Below are 22,387 nucleotides of genomic sequence, written 5' to 3' on the forward strand. Positions count from 1 at the left end.
AAAAAAAGCGTTTGCCGTTCTACAGTAATGACGTTTTGATAAAAAATAAATCGATAATCAAAAATATTTGTTCAACGTCAACGAGAAAATGAAATGAAATAAAAAAAAAAAAAAGAAAATCTTTCTTTTCCATTCTCGATTCGAGAGAACGTGATTATTGCGATTTTTCGTATCCATCTTTTCCTACTTTCTTTCTCTTTCTCTTTCTCTCTCTCTCCTTCTTTTTTCTTTTTCAGAAATTCGAAAGAAGATTTTCCGAGCATCGAGGCAACGTCTCGCCACGAAGTCCTCATATTTTCATCCCAGCGCGAGAACCTGCACAAGCTTTAATCGACCTGCTTCGAGTCTCGCAAACACTCGAGACTTCTGACTTGGCATTTTCCCTCGTATTACGTTCCGTGCTTCACCATTCCTGCTCTAGATAGAAAATGGAATCGCGTTTTTCTGTAAAAAGCCAAGGAAAAACGGCATTTCTATCTCTTCCTATTACTCTCTCTTTCTATTTCTTTCTCTCGTTCCTATCTCTCTTTCTCTCCCTCTCTCTCTCTCTCTTTTTCTTTATCTTTAATAAGTACTACGGAAGAAAAAAAAACGATTGGATCGATCCTTGACAAATTTTTGACGATTTTCAAGAGATTATATCATCGAATTAAACAAAATTATCACATTAGATAAATAATATTTATAATTCCCTTGATTTTTTACATACGAATTTAAATGATTAAATATTAACAATTGCATTATTCATATATTCTTTACAAAAATATTGTTTTCAATTATTTACAGAATAAAGAAAATAATATTTTCAATAATACGAATAAAATCGAAATCATAAAATTGTTCTACCTAGTTATAACAATTCATAAATTGTTCAAGTTGACACTTGACTATTTCTAAAAAGTCGTAAAACATATTACAAACTTAAGAAATAAAAATGAGGGAATATAAAAAGTACGAGGCACAGTTGTAAGGGATCTAAACGTGAACTGTGACGTATTGAAGGATACACGTGGACCTGAACCGAGAACAGCAGGTGCGCCATGTGACGTTAGTATGTCGGAGTGGTGATGGTGATGGTGATGGTGGTAGTGGTAGTGGTGGTGGTTGTACGTGCCACTCGAGAAAGCGTATTCGCGGTTAAAAGTCGATGTGGTTAAACGTCAAGCCCCGAGAATGCACGTTTCTAATACGGCACGCTTCACTCTCTCTCTCTCCCTCTCTCTCTGTTTTTCTTTTTCTTTTTCTTTTTATATCTTTCTCTTGAATAGAAGAGAGAGAGAGAGAGAGAATCGAGGCAATGTTGGTAGCGTAATTTTAGGGAGCTGTGGGCTAACCACAGTAAATAATTCCAATTCGAAGCACAGTCCGGCAGTACTCTCATGCATTATGCATGTAACGTCGTCGGTGCAGCGTGCATAACGCACATAGTCTAGACCTAGCCAATACGGAACATTGAGAGAGAGAAAGAGAGAGAAGATAGATAAATAAAGAGAAGGAAAATAAGAATGAGTAGAAAAATACAAGAATGAGAAGAAGAAATAGTAACAATATTAATATTAATATCAGTGTCCTTTTTCTCAAACTCAAATTGTTTTCATTGATAAAAATTGATTGCGATACGATTTAATGACAAGAGTCTTGTATATTTTTATTAAAATAAAATATTTCTACTTGGTGATATCTCAACACATTTGAATGCGTATCACTTTCCGATGATAAAATGATTTCTATCCTTAACCAATAAATTGCAAGAGAAATAAATTTAAGAAAAAGAAAAAAAGAAAATAAATAAAAAGAAAAAGGTGCAGTGCGGTGCGGTGTGCGTTATTTTTCTAGACAAATAAAAAGCTTTCTAAAGCTACTTTATTCCCTTACGTCGAGACGATTCCCGGTCTCTTTACTGGAACGCGCGTCATCACCAACAAGATCCAATTTAACGATCGCTCGAAGAGAATCGATGCGAGCGAGCGTTTGTGCGAAAATCCGTAGAAATATCTCCGCGACGAATCACCCCCGTGAGACTTGGTCGTTTCTATTCGAAGAGCTAGCTAGCTAGCTAGCTGGCTTGCTAGCTCTGTTCACTGAACTCTCGCGCGTACTCCAGCTAGCTCGATGAAATGGATTAAGGGTAAAAGCAACGACGAAAGGAATTCTGGAAGTGATGGAACGAGAGGAGGAGAAGAGATAGAAAGTGAAACACTCGAGGTAGGAGAAGAGAAAGATTAATGGCGTGTGATAAAGAAAGCAAGATGTTACTTACATTTGCTAGATCGCTATTTTAATTTGCAATTGTTAAAGTCAATGTTATGTAATGTAAATGTATATCTTTCACTCTCTCTCTCTCTCTTTCTCTCTTCATGCCGATTTTACTTTGGAATAAATTTCCTAGCGGTTTCAAACTGATTGCTATTTGTTCCGCGAATTTCTATATGACGACGTAACCGCAAACAAGAATTCATTATGTTTCGTCGTTCCTTTCGTTACGTAATATTGTCTAATAATTTATGCAATAATGAATAAAGATCGATATCGGATGAAATACGAATTGTTGTATTAATATGACGTATTTTATACATTAAAATGATTTTTTAGAATGGAGAGGTCTGTGGAAAACTGTGCGTTCCAACAAGTTTTAAATATTTCCTTCGTGAATATTCCGATAGGAAGTGATGTTTACGGGAAAGTGAGCTTAAAGCTTCAAGATCGCTTTTCCATGGAATAAAATAAGAAAACTCTATCTTACTGATCTTGATCGATTCCTTTATCATGCAAAGTATCTACTCGATATCGCTTCAAGCATCTCCTTCTTCTTCTTCTTCTTCTTTTTCCCTTTCTCTCTTTTTTTCTTACCACTTTTGCTTTAAATATCTCCAAAGTCATATTTGAAACGTTTCTTTTTAAACCACAAAGCAATATTTATCCTAACGAAAATACATTTACGAGAAATTGGAACAACGTTTAATGTTACTACGATTTTGCATCGATGTTCTATATAAAATACGAAAAACAATTTCAACATTATCTGCATCGTTTTTTATATCTCTTACCTTTTTCTTTTCTTCCTCCATTTATTTTTTATCTTTTCGTAGCAATCGTAAACGATCTTTGATAACTCGAATCGGTAAAAAAAACAAAAAGAAAGGTTCGGATGTTTGATCGTCCTCGTTAAACGATTCTTCATTTTTACGAGGCTATTATTGTGATGTAGTTTTTTCTTTTTACGGTGACGTAAAAAGTAGATTTGCGTTGCACGTTTCGAGAAACGAAACGAGCATTCTCGTTCGCTATTGACTACGAGATGAAAACGACAAGGAAGGTACGTACCAACCTAGTATACGTCAGAGCTTTTCTCGAAGCAATTGCACTATTCTCTGTTCTACGCATTTAATTCTGCTGGCTTGTGTTACTTCAGCCCTTTTGCACTGTGTTACTCACAGCAGACTTGAAAGTCAAAGCGCTCAAGCGTTAACATATGCCATTTCGAGCGTAAACACAATTCAAGAAATGTTACTAATTGTTATAGTTCCTTTCTCGTATTTCTATTCTTCCGCGTAAAGAAAATCAGACGTTGATATCAAATATATTTGTAAAACATAAATCTTCAAATTTATTGTAATAGTCATTTAATTTCAAATAAATACGATTTATCGTGTAATTTGGTTGTGCTTTGTTTTTTTTTTTTTTAATAAAAATCGAATTATCTCTTAATATCGTTTTCTTTTCTGTCCAAGATTTCTACATTATATAATAGTGATTCAGTATCGATGATTCAACCCGATGAGAATACTCGTTTCTTCGATCAATTTTATTTGCTTCTTAAAAACTTTATTTCCCCAAATAAAATGGCGATAAAATTTTATAACGTATTAAGCATATCGTATCTGGCAAATAGAATTTCTATTTATTCGAATTGCATCTCGTAAATCCACGATGCTAACTCGTCAATTGTCGATAGTTCGTGTTTTCAATTGAAATAGTTTAGTTAATAGTTTAAATAGATTCTATTACTACGTTGACCATTCGTAATGCATTTAAGGCGTTATTATATATTTAAAAAGAAAACGTATTGTATTCTAATGAAAATTAGGTTTAATAATAAAATTTCATATGTTTACCAGTGTCTAACGAACCTACAAAAAGATTGTTTTCTGTATTAAATAATATGTAAACATACAAAAAGATTCATCCGAAGGTCGAGACGGTAAAATCACGTTTAATTACAAAATATAATTACAAAATAAATTATTTAAAATTCAAGGAGTATTTAAAAACCAAAATTAATCTTTAAAAAGAAAAAAATAAATAAACAGAGTACCGTAAAGTATTCAAATTAATTTAATTAAACTGGTTTAAATATTTTCTTGTGAAAAAAGTTTTCAAGCACTTTAATAGTTTCATTATTGTAAAATAGAATTTTAATATTGTAAAAGGTAAAATAAATATTCATATTGAGTTAAACATTTTGGTCAACTCTCTTAGTCCAACATATTTGAATAAATTTTCATATTATATAAAAAGCTAAGGATATATCTAGTAATATAATTTAATAATTTCATTTCTATCGTAATATATTTTTGTTTAAAAAGTAATGATCATCGTAGTCATTATACTTGTGCATGTATTATATATAGATATTTTAGACGCAGTATCTTCGCGAACTTCTAAGTACAATATTTCCCTAAATTTTCTCACCGATATGTTTCACGAATAAATCTTACTTTACCGACGAAAATCACATCTTTACTCGAAGGTACGCGTATATCTTCTTAACGACGTTACCGTAGCTTCGAACGTATTCGTATGATGTAACTAATACTACTGAAGTATACGTATCATCGTCATCGGTGAACGATACTAAGAAATTCCTCAGATTCGCTTCAACGTTTCATATGTACACTATGCATTGTCGTCGGTAACGTTTAATCGCATTGCTTGAGAATTTAATTCATGTGTGTTAGTACTTACACGATATATGCGTACACACATTTATATACGTTCAATTTCAATAAATCCGCTTAATAAAATGAACATTGCACGCGAAGTGTGCTACATGTAAAAAGGTTTATTGCAAGATCGTGATTTTTAATGGACCTCGTTAATTGCGTTCATCGAATTTATTACTATCCAAACGTTTATTTTCATTTTGTCTTGATTTTAAAAAAACAAAATTGAATTAATGGATTCAAACGGGAATATTGAAAATTTCATTTCTTTTTTATAATATATATAAAATAATATATAAAATTCATCGATAACGCGTTTTTCTAAATATTTATTATTCTCTTCGCTTAAAGCTTTTCTTTTGTTGTTTGTTTTTTTTAAATGAAATTAATAGCTCGTTATATTCGTTCATAAGCAAGTATAAATTTCTAATTACGGATTGAGCGTGTTAGATGACTCGTAGTTATTCCGAACAATACGAAGGTTTACATTGGTGCTGAAAACGTTGATGAAATGAACGACCTCGGTAGTTTCGTACCTTGTTGCGCGTCATTTTCACGAGATTCATTGGCTAATCAAACGGAACGCTTTAGGCTCCAGCTAAACGTTATGATTCTGGGCTGTTTGGAATTTAATGGCTGAGCCTGTTAGTAACGAGCTAACACACAGACAGAGGCTCGCCCATCCTCAGAATTTGGCACTTCCGATAGGATCTTCGTACATGCTGACGCTGATTAATCATTTCGATCGAACGTCCTTGTGATTCAATGTCGATGGATAACGGTTTACCACGAAGAGAGCTCTAACCTCCTTACTGTTCAACGCTATATCAGAATTTTAATCGGTTCGACAAATTCATCAACGATGGAAACCATTTTTCTATAGGTATAGGTATAGTTAAGTGTATAATATACAGAACCACCGATATTGATTATTTCTAACAACCTATTCTTATTCACCAGTGATTTTTTTATTTTCTTTCCAAAATATTTAAACGATAAATGTATGATATTTTTATGAAAATTATTCGAACAAATATATATACAATTTATAAGCTCAATTTTGTTGAGTGTTAATTTAACTTTTTCTATTTTGTTCTTATATTGAATGAACATTCTACGAACACATAAAGTAAATTAATTTGATAAATTATATCGATCTCAAAATTTTCGTATGATAAATTTTGGACGAACTAACCATCAATGTCGCATGGTTAAGATCACCGAAATAATCGATGGGATCTTTAATGGCTGTCGACATTACGGTGCCATAACTCGTTGCAGTTGGGAGCGTTCGAAATTCCTGGCACATTGTTATCATTTTGACGCGATATTTGCATCGTCCTAGATATAGGAACATAGTGTTCCCTCATACGGTCTGTGGATGTTCGCGGTCTACGAATCATCCAGGATCGTGCATACGGTAAATCGAATTACACCGAGGGTACAGCAGAATATAAATAGAACTCCTTTGCATGCGATAATTGAACTGCCTTCGACTAAAACGATAGACAGACAAAAAGAAAGAAGAACAGAGAGAAAGAGAGAGAGAGAGAGGGAGAGAGAGAGAGAGAGAAAGATAACGCCCCCTCATTCTCTCTGTTATTATTTTCATTCCTCTTCTACTGCAACGTATTCATTCTATTTGTCTTTAAATATACACGAAACGTGTTTTGTTTCGTTCGATCAATTAAAAACGTTCAAAAAAAAAAAGAAAAAAAGACAAACGAATTAATTACCTCAATGAAATTACAATTTTCCAATTTTTTCGATGCCTTATTTTTATTTTATTCACGCATGTATTTACTTAAAACATATATCAAAGATGATCGTCGAATTGAATGAACTATTTGATTTATATGTACAGTAGGTAAGTTACAAGTTTTTAGAATACATCATTGTTAACGCAAACTTATTTATAACCATCGATAGAATAACGAAATATTTCACTATGCAAATTAGCAAATTTCACTCTGTTCAAAGGGTATATCCGCTTTATTCTATACGCATTCGAGCTCGAGGGTATTTATTCTTAAGACAACTCGGAAAGTGCAACGAACACTAAATAGAGAATCATAGTTCGGTTTGTTGTTATTATTATTATATTATTATTATTATTATTATTATTATTATTATCCTAAAGTGGCATGCGCATACGTTTCGTACACTGACACAAATAATTAGGTTAAATCTGTAAGCACAGGTATTCCGGAGCACAATGACCACGATGTGGATTTCATGCTTCCTCGGTCTCTTCATGAACGATTCTATTCGAACCAATAGAATAACAATATGGCTATTCGTGCAACGCGCCGGATTATTCGAGGGTGCATTATTACCGAATAAACGTAACATACTGAGCTTTCGTTTTCGAGTTTGCATTAAATAGAGAGAACTAAAAAAAAAAAAAAATACGAAATATTAGAACGAACGAATATTTTTCCATTAATATCTTCGAAAATTAAAAGCACTTGGCGTTTTTTTTTTCTTTCTTTTTAACGAAATTCATTACACCCTGCAAATCGACGAAAGACATTTAATTGTTACGAATAATTATTTTTCACAAATAAATATATTATCTCCCGATTGTTATTATAATTACTTGTATTTAAAATAAGAAAAGATAAATACATTTCCAATTAATTTAAAATTATAATGTAATATAATTAATGTTGTGTGCGATATGATATAATTAAATTCACATACTGGTATGCGCGCTATACTGAATAGATAGTAGTACCTTGAATGGAAACAATGGAATTGAACGTACCTGTGCGTAAATCAGACGCTGATAGAAGTGCGAGGCAGCAAGTTGTCAGCAGCCGAAGGAGCCACATGACACTGCACATGACTGCTCGGCGTGATGCCGTTCACCTTCCTTATCTCTCCCCGCTCCTGCGGTTCGCGTACCGCGACTTTGACGTTTCCGTCATCTGAAACAACCATCGTTCTTGTGTCAGCACGTATGCGTTTCTCCAGATGGATTGATCATGCTGATTTGGGCCATTGAAATATCGTATGAATTACGCGAGTATACTTACATACACGCAAACACGTATACGTGTATACGTGTCTTATCATACAAATGAGAACATTTTTGTATATACAATAAGAAAAAATAAATCAAAAATTTGCTCTAATTATTGATCACATTATATTTCGATGATATTTTTCTATTTTTTTGTTTATTACGAACGAATGTTACTACGTTAAGGAATCTTTAAAAAATGAAAGAAAAAAATAGAAAAAGACAAAACGGTAGCAGTAAATACTTAGAAAAAGAAGGTGCGAAAAACCACGAGACATGTTTCATACGTTACATATACACACCCGGGGCTTGGTTTATAGCCAGGAATACCATAATGCTCACGGTATTACTCCGCAATGCGGTGCCAGGTATCGCGTAACTTCGCTTATACCGGAAAATTATCACTTTTCTCGCTTGCTCTTAAAGGTACGCGTTAACGGTATAAAAGAGAACAAAGAAACGGCAGTTAGGAGAGAAAAAAATGTCTTCTAATATATGCTTGTTGTTATCGTAAAAATAAAGAGACGTATTTGTTTTTTGTCTTAAAATATTATATATTATAAGCTTCTTATAATATTAAAATTAATTAATTAGAGTACCAGCTTTAAATGGTGCATAAATATTTAAGTATTATAAATTTACGTTAAACTCTCATATCCTGAAATTCTAACAAATATTTTTATTTCTCTTGATAAACAGAGAGAAAGAGTAGTCACGTTTTGAAGTAGTAGTTACCGAGTATGGTCAGACTTAGAGAAAATCGAATATACCTACTGCAATTTGCAAACTTACGGATCCTCGTGGTTTACTGAAAGAAAATTTAAAAGCTTTCCTGAATCGTGCGTACGATAACTAAAAGAAATGGAAACGCAACTCGTATTGCTGTAATATAATTAACTTATTTTCTTCGTTAGATAGAAAAAGAGAGAGAGAGAAAGAGAGAGAGAGAAAAAGCATCGTGCTACGCTAATATGAAAGTATCGTCGACTCTCTGCGGGAATTAACTTCTCAAACTTATCCTCAGTTAGCTAGCGAGGATTTTAATTAAACTATAATTAAGCTCTCGTTGCTGAATAGTGAATTAATTGAACAAAACAAAGAATACGGGTCCTTTTACCTTCCGTTATATTCGTCTTATTTATTTTCATTTCAATCCTCGATTATAAATCCAAGAAATCCGGAAGTTAATTATTAAAAATATATTTAAAAAAAAAAAAAAGAAAAACCCGTAAATTTCGTTAGAATTATTTAAGACGAAAAGTATCGATAAATAATAACACGAAAATTATTTCAATGCAATTTTATATATAACAAAGTGATATTAAAATAATATTACCTAAACGTAAGGTATATCGAAAGGTTGATTCGATGAATACGTTTCCACGATAGATTACTAAACTTTTTCTTTCTTTACCTGTCCTTTCTCCCCCCCCCCCCTTATGTACAAGAGAAAACTTTCTCTCAATTCGCATCTACGTGTCATCTGGGAGTTCGGAGGAGTAGAAGAAAGTCCGCATAGAAATCAATTTCAGTCTCTTGAGATACTAAGGGTCATGCTTGAAAAAGATATTAGATTACGATACTCCTTCGCGGTTTGATACATTATGTATCTATACACATGTGCATACATATGTATGTATATATATATATAGAAATATAAGATTTATAGATTGAAAGTCTCTTTGTCTGAAAACGAAAAGCAACGTTCTTTGTCGCTTAAATGTAATATTGTAATCAAGAAAAATAAACATGTAAAATGTGGAAGAACGGATATCGTTCGGACTATCATCGAATTTTTACAATTCAAGAGAAAATTCAACTTTCCATTCTTCAGTAAGATAATATAATAAGAAAATAATAACCTTTTATCGATCGGTTAGAACGAAAAAAGGCAATAAAATTCATATTTTATTCGAATCTTAAAAGATATACAGTAGTGAGTGTAAAAAAAAATGATAAACTCGACGGAAATAATTATTCTTGACGTTGCAATCGAATAAATCAACTGAACGTTTGTTAATGAAAAAAAAAAAAAAGAAAAGAAAGTAAGTAGAAAAAGAGAGGAAAGGGACGACTAGAGTAATGTCATATTCGTGATCTCATGATTTAATTAATATTCTGACTCGTCGAGTTGGTTTCGGATAAAACCACTCGCCATTTAATATACATATCCTGTGGCAATGCACAAGCACGGCGTCGTATTATTAATTGAAAAGTGATATTCCAATTGGTCGAAGAACTCGATAAGAAATTAAAGAAAATAGGAGAGAGATAGAGATAGAGATAGAGATAGAGAGAGAGAGAGAGAGAGAAAAAGAGAAGGATTGTTTCCCTTTAAAAAATTGATTTCTTTTTACCACTTCTCTATCCTTCGTTTTCGATTCAGCATCCGGCGTTGTTTGATTTCAACGATTTTCGTAGCCTTGCCAAAACTATTCACACATGTATGCATGTGTTCGTCTAGTTTATCGTTCACTATCGGTTTTCTCATCCTCTTCTTCTTTTACTTTTTCTTCTTCTTCACGTATTCTTCTTTGTTCATCTTCGTTCATCTTCGTTCTACTTTGTCTCGTAATAGTACGTCCTCATTTTGCTTAGTTCATATTTTTCTTCTTTTTCTCTTTTTTTTTTCCATAACATTGCTTTTCTTTGTTCTTCACAGTTAACAGTTTCGTGAACACATTCTTTCTGATACCCCGTGTGTTTCTTTTTTACTCAACAATGATGTATACCGATCCTATGTCCTAAATTTTGCGCACCAGCACCTTAACGCAAAGAGTAGTGTAGACGTATTTAGATGCTCGCACAATCCCACTTTTAGTAAACTATGTCTTTACGAGAAAGAGAACGAACGCGTTCTCTTCCTTCCTTCCTTCCTTCCTTCCTTCCTTTCTCGATGTAATCGCGTCTTTGCGAGTTATTACGTTAACGGGAACTCTACGAGCAGTCTCGAAATTCCCATAATTCCAATTTTCATCCTAGTAATTCCTATTCACCCTCGTCACTTTACCATTAAATCGTGTGGTTTACACGCAAACTTCTCAGTTATAGGAATTAATAAAATTAGATTACACATGCAATGTGTAATTATGTATTTACAAAGATTCTTACGTTTTAATTCATTATTTTCTTTACTAATAATATATTTAATATATCTAATTAAAAATTTAATTAAATCTTAATGTATTATATATATGTATATATAGAAGAGATTACGATTTTGATACAATGAATTTAATAACAAGCCACCGAATTAATCTCCTAATATTTGATTTAATGTTTCTAATATTAACATTAACAAATAAAAATATGATTCGATTTTTTTTTTTTAATTAAACTTCAAATTAAATTCACGCAAGATTTTGGAGCATTGAAAAATGATATATTTTTTATATAAGCACATTTGATATCAAGTACGAATACAATGTGTTCTGAGGTATTATATTTTTTCTTTAAAAATTTTTTTAATCTCCGAAAAAGTCGAAATATCATGATCGATGTGTTGAAAGTATCGTTCATCAATGCATACAAACATATTTATAAAACGTGTTGGGGCTCGTGGTCATAGTTCTCGGACACCAGTTTGATTTCCCATTTTGACAGTAAATCAATGTCTCGAATATCGACCGACATTACATGCTTTACTGTGGTAGAGATTTTCCCCTTCCTTTTCTCTATTTCTCTTTTACCATTTTTTTTTTTTTTACATATCCATGGAATTGCAAGCTGCTGAGGTAAAGTATATACGTTTACGCGAAACGAAACGTTCGACTTCGAAGAGCCGTCGTACAACTCGATTTAATATTCATCGTTCGTTGAGAAAGTACATATTGTCTTACGGTGCCGATGCCACCACCAATTTCCAATTAAATCAAAAATTATCGAACTAGATTAAAATTATGCAGATATTAATGATTCCATTTACTCATCGAACAAAATGATAATTAAAAATTCGAATCTTAAAGTACATGCAAAAATATTCGATCCCTTTTTTTGCTGTATTTTTACGGTAATAAATGAATGTTAAAATATAAGAATATATTTTTAGTACGTTATCAAACATTTATAAAGTTTCATTATTCATAAGATAATAGAATTTATGGCTGATGAAAAAGGGAAGGAGTTAACGTAACCATGGAAAATTCGAAGTTATTATTCGTTCGTTATTTTTGTATTGCTCAATGGTAGAATACAAATCGAAATGAGATGGAAAATAAAAAACAAGAAAATGATTTAAATCAGTCGGATCGAAGTTGGATGACATTTTTCGTATATATATATATATATCTGTTGCATGCACGCGATTCGGAAATATGTGGAAAAAATACGACAAAGAAGAAGTAGCAATGGGTTAGATAAAAAAACAAAGATAAAATGACAAGTTGAAAAAGAAACTAATAAGATCGAAGTAGTGAGATCTATACGAGGATAAAAATAGAACCACTGTGAAGAAAATAAAGAGTGAAAAAGGAAAAGAGGTAAAAAAAGAAAGAAGAAATAAAAAGAGAGAGAGAGAGAGAGAGGAAGAGAGAAGACAGAGTGATGGAGTGTAGATACAGACTATCCCCAAGTTTTTAGTCTCGACCGACAGTACGGAGTTAGAAAGAACGATGAAATGGTGGAGAAGAGGAAAAAGGGATGAGAAAAGGGTGTTGGAAGGAGAAACTTAGACAAGTTTAACGCCATGGTTAAAGCGTTGCTCTCTTCGTTGGACTTCGAGAACGATACGGAAGAACGAGAGATAGAGAGATAGAAAGACAAAATGAGAAGATAGAAGATAGAGAAGAGGGAAAGAAAATAGGGAATGAAAACTGTTTCATAGAGGTTCCCTGCGAGCGTGCACTGAGCATCCAAGAGTTCGGTTTTAATGAACTTTGCATAATGTTGTTCACGAGTCCAACTAGCCACGCGTGTTGCCCGAAACGTTCGCAGCGGTTACTCTATTCTTCTGTTAGGTTGCTTTGGCCCTTTAGGAAGTACCTTTTAATGCCTCGTTCGTATTTCAAATACGATATAGTATAGTACCGTGATACAGGGACTTTTTATAGAGGCTAAAAAATGTACCTTTTACTCGTAACTGTATAATCGTCCAACATGCAAATACCACGTACAAAAAGAGAAAAAAGAATAGGGTGAGAGAGAGAGAGAGAGAGAGAGAGTGCATGTTCAGTAAAAAAGTTATCCTCGACGATCCTCCTGGTAGACGATAAAAACGTTGAGAAATCCCTATCGTAACTAAAACTAAAAAGAAAAAAAAGAAAACGTTGAACGACAACTTGTCGAACTTTCATCTCTCGGTAACATTTCTATCAAAAATGTTTAATGATTACGTTACCGAATGAACGATCAAAGCACCATGGCTAATACTCTATCTCTTCGCACGGTTAATTTCAATATTATCCTAAAAGGATTTCTTATTGATTTTTCAAAAGAATTACGTTGCATTCATAAACGTTGCCGCCGAGTTCTTCAATACTTTTTACGTTATCGCTTGTAGGTAGATGTAATAACTCGAGTTACGACTGGATTCAACAACTTTTTATCGTCCCTTATAATAATATTATTATTTTATCGTGGTACCTACCTACTATTACGAGTAAATTATTTGAAATGTTACTTACGTTATATATTTTTACATCGTATAACTTGAAAATATTGTTTTACACGATACACAATATACTTTCATTTTGTGGTACATATCTGTTTATAGTAGATCGTGAAATGAAATATACTATGTTAGTATCGGGTTACAAAGTGTCTTGATAGTAAAAAAGCTCAAGCATCTTCATCGAACAAACATATGCACGCGTATAAAGAAAAAGAGAGAGAGAGAGAGAGAGTTAGATTGAGATAGAAAGAGTGAAGAGAAAAGTGCTGCAAGGGTGAATGTAACCGTTGAAAAGGTTCGATAACATAGAAAAGAGTTTTTGATGACGTGCAGAAATAAACCTTGTCCTATCGCAGACAACTTTATTCCCTATTTTCGTTTAGTCACGATACTTTCGTATGTCTCTAAGGGTTGAACCAGAGGGTAAAACTAAACTCAAACTGATCATCATGGACAATTTCGAACTCGTATTGCCTGTTACATTACCCTATGATAAGTACCTAAGTCCAAAACTTCGATCGATCTTGAACTACAAGATTCATCCCTCATTTATCTATTTATCTATCTATCTATCTATCTCTTTCCCTCTTTTTCTCGTCTCTCTGAACTTGAACTCGTACCGAAAGACGTAATTTTCAAGTTCGTTCGTGCGGCGAGAATCGCTAAGAGGAAATTCGAATCATTCGTCTTCTACCTTTGGACGTTTTGCTTTAACACTGGCAGATCTTTTCGTTCCGCCAAGTTCTTTCGTTTATTTTCTTTTCCTTTCCTTTCCTTTCTCACTACATTTCTATCCTTTATTTTCCTTTTTTCTTCCTATTACTTCTTCTTGGGAACAAACGGACACTGTCAATTTTCCGTATCGACGCTAGAATATCGTATAACCGATATATTTAATGCATACACCTAGGTAGCTATAGCATTCAAAATGCCATATAACTGTGCCCCCATATAACACGACTTGCTGAGAAAGATCACGATAGATAGAAAACTGTGAATGTAATAAGGACGAAAAGGCTCAATTCCTAGCATTTTATTTTATGCAAAAGGTTCATCCTTCTTTTTTTTTCCTTTCTTTCTTCCTAACCCCGTCTACCCTTTATTCATCTAACACGTATACTTTTGTACATTTTTCATTGTAATTGCTCGCTTCGTGCGTTATTCTATTCTCCAATTTTTTCTTATTGTGAAAAAAGTAACGTTATTACGTTATGCGGTCGAGTCGCATCAAGAGTTGTCTTTCATCATTGAACAGGTGTCGCACACGGGTTCGTAAGACGAGCTCCATTGTGTACGCGTATTTCTATCTTAGTTACGATGTGTGCGTGTGTATATATATATATATATATATGTATATTTATATGCGTGTGCGTTTATAAGACCGCCAGAACGACGCGCGTTCACCGAGCTAGAAAAATTACATTTTCTACCGCGTAATTTAATGTTTAAAGTTTTGCGCAGAGCCAGGAGTTACGAGTTTAGTTTCACGCCGCAGAAACGTCCGTAACTTCGCCACGACTACGACGACGACGACGACTTTCTCTCACTCTCTCTCTTTCTCTCTCTCTTTACGTCTTGCTCTTTCTATTACTATCTCTGTCTTTCCCTCTGTATTCACTATCTATCTATCCATGGCTTTGGAATACGTAGCTCGGAGGTTCTCTTATCACGTTGTTAGTGGGAAAGTTCGAAGTTCACTAAAGCTATCTCTCCGAGATTCTCTGATTCCGTTATACCCTTCCCCTCCTATTATTCTTCCTCTTCTTCCTCCTCCTCCTCCTACTTCTTCTCACTCTCCCTCTCTTTCCTGTCGTACGAATGGACACTCGACCGTAGCAAAAACCCGTCGTCCCATTTTGTAATTCAACATCACAGTCTAATGCATTCATCACGTTTGTTACTCTCCTAGGTAGGTAGTTTCGTTTATAATTGGTCTACATTTAACCCGGTATCGCTATGAAACTTCAAGATACGAATTGTATAACGCGTGTATTCCGTATCTGGGTATACCCCCGTATCTGGAAAATGGATTTCTCTCGATCATGAATGTCCGATAAGAAATATATAATATCTCCTCAATGTTAGGTATGAAAATAAAAAGAATTGATATTCCAATTTTATAAAATAGAAATAATATACCATATAGAATATATTTCTACGTTATACATACTACCCCTGTCGTTCCTTTATCAGATAATAACAAGGTATAGTTTGGCATTCATGGAAACAGCATGGTACTTTCAAAGCAGCAACCGAGACCTTTCAAAAGCAGCAGGCAACTCTTTCGAATCTCCCATCGGCATTCTCTCGTAAGTGAATTTCTATGAAAAATATGTGATACCTTTTTGCGAATCGAATAACGTTTCTAGGTAAGCGTATGGAAAGATTTTCGACTTTGAGGTGGGTTAAGGTTGTTATACACATATATTGATATTATATTATATTATATATTAAAATATTGTCCCCGTGATATACCATAAAGGATCATCGTGTAATATTTTCGAATAGGAAACTTTTTTCCTTGGCCGTTAGCCCAACGACCCAGTTATTAAAGTCCTTTCGAAATTCGCGTGCTGGAATAAGATAAAGTTCTAACGATCGATCGGAATAACAGCTCGCGAAAATTAGCCGAGATTTCGTAACCTCCGCTTTCGGCCAGTTTTCACGAGTTCGAGCAAGAAAAGAAATGAGAGAAAGAAATAAAGAAAGAAAGAATGAAAGAATGAAAGAAAGAAAGAAAGAAAGTAGGGATCATATTGGGACGATGATAGTTCAACTTTAAGGTTGGTTATACTCTCGCGAAAGATGATATACGCTGGAGAGAAAAACTTTCCTGCCACACAACGGTATCATCAGCTTAGAAAATTTTTCTCTTTTTATATAAGAAATAACAAGACTCGTGTACGACCAAAGTGCGCGAAATAAAATTCAGTCGACTCGATTATATTGCGAGAACAAAAAAGGGAGACTGTGAATAAAAGATAAATAGAATGGGGTCGGGGTTGGACGGGCGTGGGAAGGAAGGGGGTGATGTGGTTGGAAGGAGCGGGCAGATTGGAAGGAAAGAGAAAAAAATAAAAGTTAAAGCAATGTTTCTCATCTCCTTCTTCTGACAAACGAATTCTTCTGGAAACAAATTCGTAAGAATCAGGTTACTCGAGAAACCACCGTGTGCACGGGAAATTACAGAACAAGTTTGGTGTCCCGTTCATATATCGTTACCCTTTTTTCGTTCGAACGTTCGCGAAAATTTCCGTCGCGTGTAACTTTCAAAATAATACTCGAGACTATCCTCAGGTTCGTTCTTCTTGAGCCTTGCTAGAAAATGTTCGCGCAAATTGGATCTCGAAGCGGCTGGTGTTTATTAAGAAGCCAAGGGATGCATGCGTCTTTGTAATTTTCTGCAAACCTAGCGAACATAATCGTAAAATAACCTTTCTTCGAATCTACAATTAACTTTGAAAGATAAATTAATCTTTCTATTTATTTTCTATGAAAATATTAATTAACTTTTATAAGAGTTATCGAATTAATCGATTCGAGGAAAAATAACAAATTTTGTTTTTGTTTCATCATTGTGTTGAAACAATCTCTTTCGGAGATCTCGAAAGTAGTATTCGAAATAGTTTTGTTGGGAAATAATAAGAAAAGATTGGAGAATAAAGGATAAAATAAAGGAGATTGGAAGGAGAGGCAGGGGGGGGGAGGTTATACAGATACAGAATGTATCTGGAAATGCAGTCGAAATGTATTCAACGATTATTCGGTTCGGATGGCTGCCAGCTGGAGAAATGTTCGCACGTGAGTCTACTTAGCATTTAAATATCACTTCTCCCACGAATTTCCTTCTAGTACGTGGTCTCAGTTAGCGAGATCCGTTCATTTACTTCAGGACATGGACTTGTCAGTTTTTCCCGAATGAAAATCTAAGAAATTCATTTCTTTCGTTAGACTTGTTACTTCCTTCGGTCATTCTTATGATTCACTTTGTAATTATTATTTCTTAAGCTTAAGATTTTTATTTAAAAAAAAGAAAAAAAAAGAAAAAGAAGAACAAAGAAAAAAAATTCGAAATTATAATAATTATATAATAAGGAAAGAATAATTATCGTGATTATTTTCATACATGGAATTGAAATTTTGCAGTCAACAAAAGCGCACACGCCTAACTATTAAGGATCGTTGCATCTTTCCTCGAACGTTAAAATAGAACGACGTAACAAAGCCAGGGTGAATAATGAAACTCTGTTGTTATAGCAATGCTCTGGTTGGCGCGACTATAATACTAATTCAACGGCGGCCGATAATACAAGAAAGCGGTGTATAGTCTATTCAGCATCCGTTTTGAATATATAACATACTACTCTGCTCGCTCGTTACCAGTATGCATGTATATATAAGTTGCTTTTAGTTATTTAAGTTTGAATATTTTCTTAAATGAAAATTAATTTTGGTTTCCTACCGTCTGTTCAATTTCTTATGCGTTTATTTAACATTCGGTAATTAACACGAGAATTATTTATATTATTTTCAAATAATTTCCTACGATACCTCTCTTTGTTTATTAATCGAAATCATTAATTCATACCAAATGAAAGATTTGTGAATGATGAAAAATGATATTAAAAGAAAAACAAAAATATAATTATACCATTCCGTCTACCACAATTCTTCATTATTCGTTTACGATGTTCATCTCAAAACCGAAGAGTCAAAAGCGTTTTACCTTTTCGCGTATTAATAAAACGGAATATTTCATGGTCTCGTAAAGTACCATCCCAATGTCGCCTCTCACGATTACGACGATGAAGAGAAACATTATTCCAAAGTTAAAACGTCCCAGGAGAGTTTTATTATTAAAAGTTATTTCACTCGAAAACTGAAAGGCCAAATGCTTTTTATACGCAGTCACTGACCAACGGTGAGTTAAAAGTGACTATGAGAATTTGTGCGTATTTTTACAGAGTTTAAGCTCGACAAAACAAAAAAATCCCATGCTGAAGTGGTTCCTGTTCTTTTAACGATCTCTCTTTGATGGTTAGATAAAAAAGAACGCTCGTATTTTTTCTTCTATTAAACAATATATAATATTATTCAATTCGACATACCTTAAATGTTTGATAATTAATCGAAGGAAATGTGTATAGTAGCCTAAAATCACGTAGTGTAAGTTTGACGCATTCGTCCTCTTCGAAATCCAACGGTAAACTGAGTCGTTTTCTTTTGTAAAAGTACTTTTATTGAATGTTGTTTATATGAATTTCCGAAGGATACATATGTATGTATAACGAAAATAATATTCGAAAAATCATATAAACAGAAGAATAAATAAAAGAATTTTGTGTTCGATTTTTATTATAAACAATGAGTCAGAGTTTAGGGTAAATTTACTGTTTTTCAAAAAATAATCTAGTAAGCATAACGATGTACGATTTGAAGGGGTGTGGGATACGGATGCTGTATTTATGAATTAATTAATTATTTTCCATTTAGTAAGACGAGTTTTGCTTTTATCGTGAGTGATGAAAAGCATGGACATTTCTAATTTTTAATATTTATAATCTTGGAATTCGTTCCAAAGAGCCATACGTCTTGGTATATTTATACATATTTTATCTCATACTAATTAGAATTATTATGATTAAACTGTTCGTAGGTTTTTCACGCTTTAATCTTACTCAAGGACGGATGAGCGTGCTAAATTACATCTGCTACGGTTCGTGCGGAGAAAATCAAGAGCACACCCGGTTCTCTTCCGTCAGATTGAAGCTTTCCTTTTTATCATTTTATTTCGTGCGAATTTGGAACACGTTCGCTACCGAGAATCAAATGAAGAATTCAGAATGATATCATTTGTCAAGGCTATAACGATTTTATAGATATATTATAATTAAAAATTAATTTGTTTTTGTATTAATTAACTATAAATTCATTTCAACGGAACGATTAATTAAATTGACGTATTGAAAATTATTTTATAGATCAATTAATACAAAAAATTAACCACCACGACCACATATGAATGCGCCTGGCTTTAATTATTATTTAAATGTCTGATCAGAGAGAGAGAGAGAGAGAGGTTCGTAAGCTTCTTTGAATCGTTTACGAGAGCAATAATAATTTTATAAACATCAATTATAAAATAATTATAAAATAAATTATTCATTAATTTTCGTTGAAAAATATAACAACGAATTTCAAGAATATTGTCAATGAAAAATCTCGGATTAAAAAAATAATCTTACAAATTTGGGCGTTAACAAGTTTTGAATTAACCTTTCGAGCGAGAGAACAAAAATTTCTAATATTTTCGATGAAAACACAAAAATAAGAAAAAACAAATAGATAAGTGAGTACTCGACTGTGTCGAAACGAAACTAATAACGGATGTTTTCTTGTCGAGATAAGAGTGGGGGCGGAATTCATCGTTAACCAAGTTTACCAAGAAGGGGGAACACATACATTTCGCTAGTCTAAAAGATCATCATCGTTGCGTAGTAGTAGTAGTGTAGTAGTAATTGTGTTTATCGAAGAATAAGTGCTTTCAAAGTTGAATAAGATACTCTCTCGAAGCGACTCGTTACAATTCTCAAAGAAATATAATAAACTCGTAGCCAATCGAGTCTAATTACGTAACCTGAAAAACAGGAAAACAAAGTACCCGGATCTGTCGAACGCAACCAGACGTTCCTGGATTTTAAATAAACCTCTCGTCGAGTCCGCTTCAAAGGTGGATTCGTGGAAAGGGTCGGACGATTGACGAACTAGCTAAAATATACACTACTAACGCATACGTACATTTATATGTGTGTGTATTATTGCATATACATCCATGGATACGTTTCACATGCGTTAGGATAAGCTCGAGCTTGCGACGATTCGATTACAACTCGACAACGCGTTCTCGTGAATTCGAATGAGATTTCATTTTCTTTTTCTTTCTCTTTCTCTCTCTCTCTCTCTCTCTCTTTCGATTCGACGCGTATGCATGTTTATTTTTTCGTTGGCCCTTTTTTTTCTTCTTTCCTTTTTTCTTTATTTGATTTTATTTTATTTCAAAGCGGAACACACTCGTTTCTACACGGATAAAACTGTTTGCCAGTAGTAGAGTTGCCTATAAATTTGAAGCTAGCGGAAATGTTCGTGGTAGCTGCGCAACGCGCATTACGGAAAACTAGTTTTAACGAAATAGCTTGACTATTCACATATCTGTACATACAATGTAAACCTATGTACTAATACTTACATAAACGCACAGACGTGTGTACGGGCGCTCGCGCCCGAGAAAGTGTATTTTCGCGAAGCTAAATTTGTATCCCGAATGTTAGTCGAAGTTCGTATCTAGCCGATGCCCGAAACCAACTTACTCATCTAACAATCAGAATGCCAGTACATGCTACTGAATATACACTATACCACGGATGTTTCTCTTATTCCTTGTTATATTTGAGATGCTAGCGGTGAGCTTGACAGGTAGCAGCGGAATATTTGATTGAATGAACTGTAGGATCCTCGAGTAGGGACGTTTCATCCTTACATTCATTCGAAACGAAAAAAGAAACAGAGAATAAAAATCGAAGAAATAATAATAATAAATGAAAAAAAGATGCATTAAAAAAGAATACGTAGAGTAAGCAACCAAGACTGGATTCAAAGGTAGAGACGATAAATAAAATTACCGAGTTAAACGATACGGAACAAAGAGAAACGATCGAGGCGGAAAGTTCACGCGAATAGACTTAAAATCGGTAGTAGGCGTGAATGAAAAGAGTTTCTATATTGGTTTCTGTTCTTCCCTTACTTTTCGCGGGCTCGTAAAATGACGGTGGACTACTAAAAGTTGGCCAGCCGTCCCCATCCACCCCCATGATAAGGCAGCTGCTTGCCTAAGAAAAGGAGCGTTCTCAAAAGATCCCGACTGACGATTAATATCTCTCCGTGACCGTTTTAAGAGTTAAGCCTGGCCATTTTAATGCTTGCGATAACTGTGCTAACGTTGACTGGCTGGCTGGTTGCTTTGCTGCTTGGTTAGCTAGCGGTCTGGGTGCTTGCTTGCTTGCTAGCTAGCTTGGTTATAGAGTCGGATAATATTTAACGGCGTGTAACACGCTCAGGATAATGCTCGGATAAAACGTAGATAATTACCTTCGCGGCAGCGTGACGTACGAAGCTAAATTACACCGCCTACGGCAATATACACCATCTCTATTTCTCTTTCATACCTTTTTCCTTCTCCCCCTCATCCTCACCCTCTCTCTCTTTCTCCTATTCTTTTTTTCTTTCTATCTTTCTTTTCTTAACTCACCCTTCAGTATCATACTCGCACCTTTTTCTTCTTCTTCTTCTTTTTCTTTACCCCTCTATCCTTAATGTTACATCTCCTACAAATTCAGACGCTATAGGGGTCTCGGTTTCTTTCGTTTCACCTTCTGGAGAAAAAAGAAGAGCTTTTTTACTTATTCCTTCCGTTCGTCTTTTTTCCCCACATTGCATTGCGATAGGTTGCCGTCGTGTTATTTGAGATAAAGGAAAGAAAAGTAAAGAGGAAAAGAAAGAGAGAGAGAGAGAGAGAGAGTAAGGGAGAGGAAAAACTATGCTCGCGGATCGTCTAAATCGTATTCCGATTCTCATATAAGATTTTCACGAAGGAAATGTAAGAGAGAAAGAAAGAGAGAAAGAGAGAAGAATGAATACATAAGTATTACGTTTGACAAAGAAAAACGATGAACAATTCGAGATTGTTTTTCTGTAGACATTTACGCTTGGAAAAGAAAATGTCTTTGAATGGAGCCTATCACCAGTCGAATAAAT

The 22,387-nt window shown here is 34.0% G+C and overlaps 1 protein-coding gene across 4 annotated transcripts in view; it reads right to left on the reverse strand.

Annotated features, from left to right (window-relative positions):
* The window catches only part of LOC122523615, a 163,829-nt gene that overhangs the window by 29,529 nt on the left and 111,913 nt on the right, over positions 1-22,387 (reverse strand). For all 4 annotated transcript variants that reach the window (XM_043645480.1, XM_043645481.1, XM_043645482.1 and 1 more), the window contains one exon: positions 7,711-7,873. In XM_043645480.1, the coding sequence (XP_043501415.1) occupies positions 7,711-7,789 (79 nt within the window). In that variant the 5' untranslated portion in view covers positions 7,790-7,873. The remainder of the gene's footprint in view (positions 1-7,710; positions 7,874-22,387) is intronic.

The sequence above is a fragment of the Polistes fuscatus genome, unplaced genomic scaffold (assembly GCF_010416935.1).
Source record: "Polistes fuscatus isolate 324 unplaced genomic scaffold, CU_Pfus_HIC Scaffold6, whole genome shotgun sequence".
Lineage (NCBI taxonomy): Eukaryota > Metazoa > Arthropoda > Insecta > Hymenoptera > Vespidae > Polistes > Polistes fuscatus.